The sequence below is a fragment of the Centrocercus urophasianus genome, unplaced genomic scaffold (assembly GCF_019232065.1).
Source record: "Centrocercus urophasianus isolate 14NV4802_14NV808 unplaced genomic scaffold, USGS_Curo_1.0 seq_10, whole genome shotgun sequence".
Lineage (NCBI taxonomy): Eukaryota > Metazoa > Chordata > Aves > Galliformes > Phasianidae > Centrocercus > Centrocercus urophasianus.
Window position 1 is genome coordinate 78,933,990 of NW_024884142.1, and position 7,704 is coordinate 78,941,693.

The 7,704-nt window shown below is 35.4% G+C and overlaps 1 protein-coding gene across 3 annotated transcripts in view; it reads left to right on the forward strand.

Annotated features, from left to right (window-relative positions):
- The window catches only part of THADA (THADA armadillo repeat containing), a 211,502-nt gene that overhangs the window by 112,751 nt on the left and 91,047 nt on the right, over nucleotides 1–7,704 (forward strand). For all 3 annotated transcript variants that reach the window (XM_042826019.1, XM_042825953.1, XM_042826094.1), the window contains one exon: nucleotides 181–312. In XM_042826019.1, coding sequence (XP_042681953.1) covers nucleotides 181–312 — 132 coding nt within the window. The remainder of the gene's footprint in view (nucleotides 1–180; nucleotides 313–7,704) is intronic.

A 7,704-nucleotide genomic window follows, 5' to 3' on the forward strand; every position in this document is an offset into this window, starting at 1 on the left:
TTAGAGGGATTCCCAGTTGTTGTAGAACTGGATGCCATGTTAGATCCCAGTAGATTTTGCCATGACCAGCATAATGTACCTTCCTGAAATGCATAAGAGTACTGTGCTTGTGGGAGAGTCTCAAGACCGGCATGAAGGATGATGTTCTCACCAAATGCTTCTTCCTGCTTTTTTATTCAGTGAAGATGAAGAACTGAAAATCCATCCAAGTCTGTTCCTTTTGCTTTTAATCCTGGGAAAGCTGTATCCATCTCCAATGGATGGCACTTACTCAGCACTCAGCATGGCACCATTTGTTCCCTTTATTATAAGGTAAAGTAGGTCTCTGGTGGTTTTTCATATGATCAAGTTCTTTCTAGAATCTTTGTGTTTGTTTTGTAATAAAATGCCTTTTTAAGCTTCTCTTCAGTTTTAAGCTTTAATTCTTAAAGGAAAAACTCTGATTGGTTGTACTTCCATTGCTTATTAATCCTTATTTTGGTTAAGTGGAAAGAATTTCAAATCATGCAAGCTATGGTGTCACTTGTTCATAGATCTTCATCTGCGAAAACTCAATTGCTGCCAAATGAAGGGTAGATATAAACTAATGAGCTTGACTAGCTTTGTAAAACAAGTCTTGTATTGCTGAATTTCTTGGTTTTTTTTATTTTTTTTTCAGTCCTGCAAAATGATTGTTGGTAGCTCATTGTTGTAATGATTACTATTTAGCTCCATATTCGTACATACACATTTAATATATACTTAGCTATATAGAGGCGGACATATCCTATATGTAATCTATTTCTAAGATAACTTTCCAAGATTTTATATAGTGTAACTTTCACTTCTGTGATGTTTATACTGAGAGACTGAACAGATGTTTTGGCTTTTCTGTGTGCCACTGTTGTGGGGTTGGAGTGCTTCATAAAGGGGAAGGACTATTGTGGGGGAAATAAGCATAATTAGTACTGTGAAAGGAAGTCTTGCTATATCTGTGAAAGCTTCGGAGTAGTATGCTAAAGTTCCATTCTAAATCTTGTTCCTTTATTTAGTGAGTGAAACAAGATAAAGCTGTTTCTATCAACAGATCTGATTTTTATTTTGAACGAATATTTATGTCTGCTTATTCTTGGCTGCCGATGTGATGTATCTCTCGCTACTTACATTTTTATGGGGTTCTTAGGGATAAATAACCTAAAAAACAGCGCTAAGAAACCTGCAGTAAGAGTTTCTATTTACACTGTATTTACTGATTTAAAATGTTTTTTTTCTGCCGTGTTTGAATCTGAAATGCTTCTTGGATAAACAATTAAAACTAGACTTGGTTACATCATTAATAAGCTCAATCTTTATGCCTGTGTCACTATACTGAAGAATGCTTGTTTATTTTTTTAAATTTCTTGGTAGAGTTTCACCATGATTTCTGATTGGTAATACATTAAACTTTGATAATCCTCCAGCTACATCTTTGGATTTTATTTTTGCATTATGACTGCTACATTTAGCAAGTCTCTGCCCCAGCAAAATAACTCTTCAACAGTGATTGCACTTAGTTAACTTTTGTGGCTGTTTAAAATTTTTCAGAGAATGTGGGGAGAAAAACCCATCAAAATCTTTAAAAGAAAAGCCTGAATCATTTGAGCACCCATTTTATTAGATCTATGCTCTTTTGACCACCATTAGTGACTGTGCTCCTAAAGAGGAGTGGTGTGGAAGAGAAGTGTTTTCTACATTTCTTTTCCATTGAATTTGGCAGTAAAATATAATAAAATGCCTATCTATTTCAGACAGCAAATTGTATTTGGGTACGCAGACATGCAAAAGCATTGACATTTTTAATGGGTGCCAGGGAACAATACCGGGGATCCTGAGAGTGGAGGAACCGTGTATTTATGAGATAGCTCAACGTGATATTTCTGAATGTGTTTCCTCATAAAGATCTTTTGTCCTTGTTCTGTGAATACTATGAATATTTTTGGTCACTTGCATCAGCTGGAATGAATACCTGTGATTTACCTGGGAAAGATGAATATCTCGCTATTTGCCCTTTGATGATTTCCCTTGTGATTTTCCTTTCAACAGGAGCAGATGAATTAGAATAAAATTATTTCCTGGTCCTTTAGTTTTCTTTAGAAGGCAGTAACGAAGATGGCTGTGAGGTAACCACTTAGGATCAAAGAGGCAACCTGAAGGCAAGGGCCTTGTTCATCGAGATGTTAATCTGTATATAGTAATCCCTGCTTTGAATTGCTCAATGTAGTATATAACGTCTATATGTATGTATAATTGCGTGGTGGCCCAATGCAATTATATCATTTAATTGCCATGGTTTACTGAGACATTTCCAGATTTATCTTGCTGTAACACTGTCAAGGTTAGATCCTGTGCTTATGTAGTATGGGGAGAGGAGGGATGGGTATAAGCCATCATTGATTTTCTGACCTTGCAGGGCTCAACCCCCAATAAATTGGCATTCATATGTTGCTCTGGGAGGATGAGTAGGATATTCAGTTGACAGGAGAATGAGCAGTTGTCCTAGCAAAGCTGGGTTTAAGAGGAAGATTTCTAATTAGGCTTTTGAGCAGTTTCGGTTAAGCCTGATTGGAATTTTCCATCTAGTGGGAGTAGAAGAGTTGTGGTTGCTCTGACCGCACTGAGGTAAATTGTACAATATGAGTAGGATTAAATGCCACAAGGACAAATCTCAAGCTCCCTGTACATGCTTGCTGCTACCTTTTGAACCAGAGCATTTGATTATTTCTCTGCAGTTTTATTAAAAGTTGTGTTCTCCCCTACCCCCACACAGATGTTTTATTTGGAAGGGAACACTTTGATTCACAGCTTATTACCTCACTTTTTAAAAAATCTTTTTTAAGAGCTAGATAGGTCTGTTTTACTGATTACATTCCAAGATGAAGGAATGTACAGAATGTTTTTGATTAACAAGGGAGGTAATTGGGAGGTAATGTTTTAAGTATGAAATCAAAACATAACCTCCCTTTCTCCTCTGCTTACTCCTTTCAAAAACCTGTAATCTCTTCAGAATGATCCAAATTTGAGTTACCTTATGCCCTCTCGTACCATAGTGTTGCCAAAGTGTTTGTTCAGTGCTAAATGTTCTGGACTGGATCCTATGAAGGAGAACATGGGTACTGCTGTATTGACTTGGATATTTTTCACTAATTGAAGTCTAGTGCTTTTTAGAATTGTGACTTCTTGTTTCTTAAAAAAAACCACCTCGCTTTAAAATCATAACTAGATATACATTAAACAAAAACCCCTCTTTTTTGTTTATGTTGTGTTCTTTTAGATAAAAAACATCTTAATTCTTAGTGAAATTTCCCCTGCAAAAATTGGTCACATATACAGATTTCAAGGCAGAGTTCAAATCATAGAATCACTCAGGTTGGGAAAGACCTTGAAGGTCATCAAGTCCAACCACAACCTAACATACTACCCTAACTAACAGCCCTCCACTAAATCAAGTCCCTGAGCACCACATCCAAATGGTTTTTAAATGCATCCAGGGATGGTGACTCAATCACCTCCCTGAGGAGCCTATTCCAGTGCTTAACAACCCTCTCAGTGAAGAAGTGTTTCCTGATATCCAATCTAAACTTACTGGTGCTACTTAAGGCCGTTTCCTCTTGTCCTGTCACCAGTGAAAAGAGGCCAATCCTGCTCTCGTTTGTAAGCATGAAGAAACTTCATTGGAGAAACTCTTTGGAAAATATAAATAGAAACTGAATGTCTTTCTCCAAAATTGCTGCAGTTATTAAAGAGACACAACTTTCTTGTGGAGAATTTTATAATTAGCATCTTTCTGTAAAATGAAGCAGTTACTTCAAAATCCCTTGATGCTGTCCTGAATCAGGAACTGGGGTTGGTGACAGTGGAAAGTGCTGGCCCTCTACTACTGCTTGCTTTCCCCTTCCATGCACCCCTAAATAGTACAGTATTATTTTTGTGCTCATGAGCTTGTCATTGACAGACAAAGGTAATTACTCTCACACAGTTGATGAAGCACAATAGCATGGAAGGAGAGAAAAATTGTATATGAAGAGGAGAAAATTTTTGTAGGATAGAGGAAGGGTACTAAAGACTGTTGTTAGCTGCTCTGCTGCCATAAGTCACTCTAAAAAAAAAAAAAAAAGTTTGAGAAGGACGTGAAAACTGTGCATCAGTTGTGAAAGCACTGCTGGATCAAATTCTTTCTCTAACTTGAAGAAAAAAAGAAAAAAAAAATTCTAAGGCCATGATTTCACATACATGTAATGTACTTTAAGCTTCATTCAGTGGATAAATATGCTACGCTTTGTTGAGTTCTGGTTAAATCATTTTCAAATCAGAGCAGATGCCAATCTAGACGAAGAAGCATGGTATAGAAGGTTTTTCTCAGAATTTAAAAGCAAAATATGGGTTTCTATTATAAGAGATTGTATACAGTCAGTGAAGACACAGAGGTTCAGTGTTCAAAGTATGGATTATATGTTTTGGTTTATACTAAATGGTATTCAGAGATTAAGTATTGTCAGATACCAACAAGTGTAGAAAGCTATTTTTTAAATGCAGTTAGTCAAAATATGAAGTTCTCATTGAAGTAAGAGCTTGAATTTCAATCTTTTATCTCTAGTTTTGTTTTGTTGTTTTTACTGGTCAAAGGGAATCAGTCTGTCTTGACAAATACTTGCCTGAAATACAGAATTCTGATGGAACTGCGTCCATTTTATTTCTGTCTATTCCTTTTCACTCATGTTCACAAATTCCTTGCATGTTCCTTCAGTCTTCATTACTGCACTCACTTTACTGCAGATAAGAGGTACTATTGCAGTAGTTCATGTCTTTTGCTTTTGAACAGCAAATTCAATTATGTAAATAAGCATACATAAAATTGTGATCTTAAAATATTAACCTTTGTGTAGTAATATTGCTAATCATCAACTTACATGTTGTAGGCGCTTTGAAAATAGGTGTATGAAGTGAAAACAGTCACCTCTTATTTTATGTTCTTAGAAAGTAGAGTACTTGAATGTGAATGTGGAGGCTCCCTAGGAGTCATAGTTGTCTTATTTAATAAATCTGTAAGAACTCACTTCTGAAGGAAATAGACATGAGTAAAGAAAGCATTACTATTCTACAAGATGTTATAAATTCTACTGATTAATGATGTTACTTGCATTTGGGCATGCAGCTTGCTTCTTTGGGAAAACTTTATTGTTAGTGACTTATGCTAATTAGTTTTATTGCTCTGTGTTGTGTTTAAGTAACTTTGGTTCAATTATGTCTGGTCTGCCAGGTGTCTGGTTCTGTTTTGCTAAACGCCCTGTGACAAAGCCTTCATAGGCTTCATTGCAGTTATGTCTGGGGCAAGATGAAGCAACAATATTACTTACTTTGCAAGTAAGTGTACAATTCTACGCTGAATAAAAATCACAGGAAGTGGGGGAATGAGCAAGATCTGGTGCAAGGTATCTTCAGTTTGTTTGGGAAGTCATTCACTTAAGTCTTGTTAAAATTGTTTATGAATTTGGTTAAAGGCAGTTTCTCCTATTTTCATACATGTATAGTTGCACACACAGGTATAGTACACATCTTGTATCCGACTTGAAAAGAGTTATGACTTTCTCAAAGATAAACGTGAGTATCCTTTGGTAAGTGGCTAAGCAGGTTAGTTGAGTGATTGTGCTAGTGAGCTTCTTCTGTCATTCACCTCACTTTTTTTTTTTTTTGTGTGTGTGTGCTTGGTATGGCACCAATAGGAGAATTAATGTTAAAACTTGCCTATTTCCAACTGTCATTACTGTAGACTGGAAATCTTATCAGTGGTATGATAAGCAAAGTGCTTTTGTGGGAATGTGTTTTCATATTAGATGAAAAATACTACATGTGGTTTTTGTCGCTATGCTGTATTAAAATAGCTGCTATTAAGATGTTTGTAAAAGGATCTCCTTTGGTTTCTGTATCAAATGCACATTTTCTTGGTCTTTGCTCTCTTTTTTTTTTTTTCTTCTGAGATAATTTATTACTTCAAATCTCTGTGATATTCACAGCAGACATTGATCCATTGGAATGCTCTGTTTTTTGCTGGAAGATGCTTATGGGTCCATCCTAACAAGGCAGATATCCTTCTGAATATAGGCAAGGTTCCCAAAATACACCTGTTTTTGTAGGCATATGAAAAGGAGCAATACATGCTTCTAAATCATATGTTGTTCTTTGTATTCTTATTGCTTTGTGCATTGTTTTGTAGTGTTGAATATTGTGAAAGTAGTTTTGAATTCTTGGTTTAAAAGAACTTTTTTTTTTTTTTTTTAAAGTTCTGCCTTCAGGCGTAAAGTGGAGAAGTACCACTGATAAGGAATGGTTAAGTGAAATTATCAAAACGACTTTTCTTAGAAAAGACTGTCTTGGTAAAGTCCCCTCTCATGTCTCTACGCTTTTTTTTTTTTCTTTAGTGTTCTTTTTAAGCCTGCTAGTTTGAACAAAAAGGAAGGAGAGGGTATTGCTTGAGATCTACAATGGAAGTTCTGCATATTTGTGGCTTAATAGAGGAAGAGAAATGTATTTCCCCTCTAAGCGTAATGATAAATAGTTTAGCATTTTTTCACTTTGATTAAGCTCAAGTGATAGAGAAGATTATGAAGTGCCTGATCGGCAATAGACTGCTCAAGACTTCTAATCCAAAAGCTGATGTCCAATTTTTACATTCTTTGCTGTAATCTATGGCCTCTTCTCTTGAAGTGTGGGCAAGTCCTTTGGCAATTTTCATGAAGCTGATAAGAAGTTTTTAAAAATGCTGCTCTTATATTCTTGTTTACAATCAACTGACTCATTCAGGATATTTTCAAGGTGCTGATTTTTTATTTATACATTCAACTTCCATTTTGTAGTTTAAAACAGTGATTCAGTCATTAAGACAAAGTATTCTATCTCCATTCTTTTTATTTCTACTTTGTTACTGTCTATTTCTTTCCATTACTCTGCAACTTTGAAGCTTCCTAAGGACTTCTCAAAAATTGTCCAATCTGAAATACAATTTTTATTGGAAAACACTGTAAAAATATGTTCCTTTTATGTGAGTTTGAGTTAAAAGGTCATATAAGGAAGCTCTACCTTCTAGAGCATACAACAAGTTAAACCTATGCTGAATTTAGCTACTGAGGACAGTATTTACATACCTTGATGGGAATGCGAGAGACACCACTTAAATTGTTTCATCATGTTCTATAGCAATTCTGTAGAATTTGAAGAGAACATATTTCTCTTCGTCTGAAGTTTACGCATAGTGTAATTATCTATTTACTTATGTGCATGTTTCAGAGATCCTGGTTTATTGGCTGACTGAGTCACAGTACCTTGAATTTCTGTTGTCGATTCAGCTTGACATGAGTTTGCTTCCTTTTATAATAACCTTGGTTATAATCTTGGTAGCAGGATGGTACAAATGTATCTGGTTTCCTCCCAGAAGGCTCCTGAGAGCATATACTGAAATGCTGCATCAAGCTCCAATTATTCTCTTGGATTGTTATGTTCTTAATTTCAGATTAAATCACAAAAAGATGTCTTTAGACCAATTACAATACAGGTTTCCACAGTTAAATAAGATTTAAAAATTAAGTGCTTTCAGTATTTTAATTGCTGGGGTACAACAACAACAACAAAAAAAATAGCAAAAAAAAAAAAAAAAAGAGGGAAAACGAATGTGTTTCCTTTAAAGAGAGACTC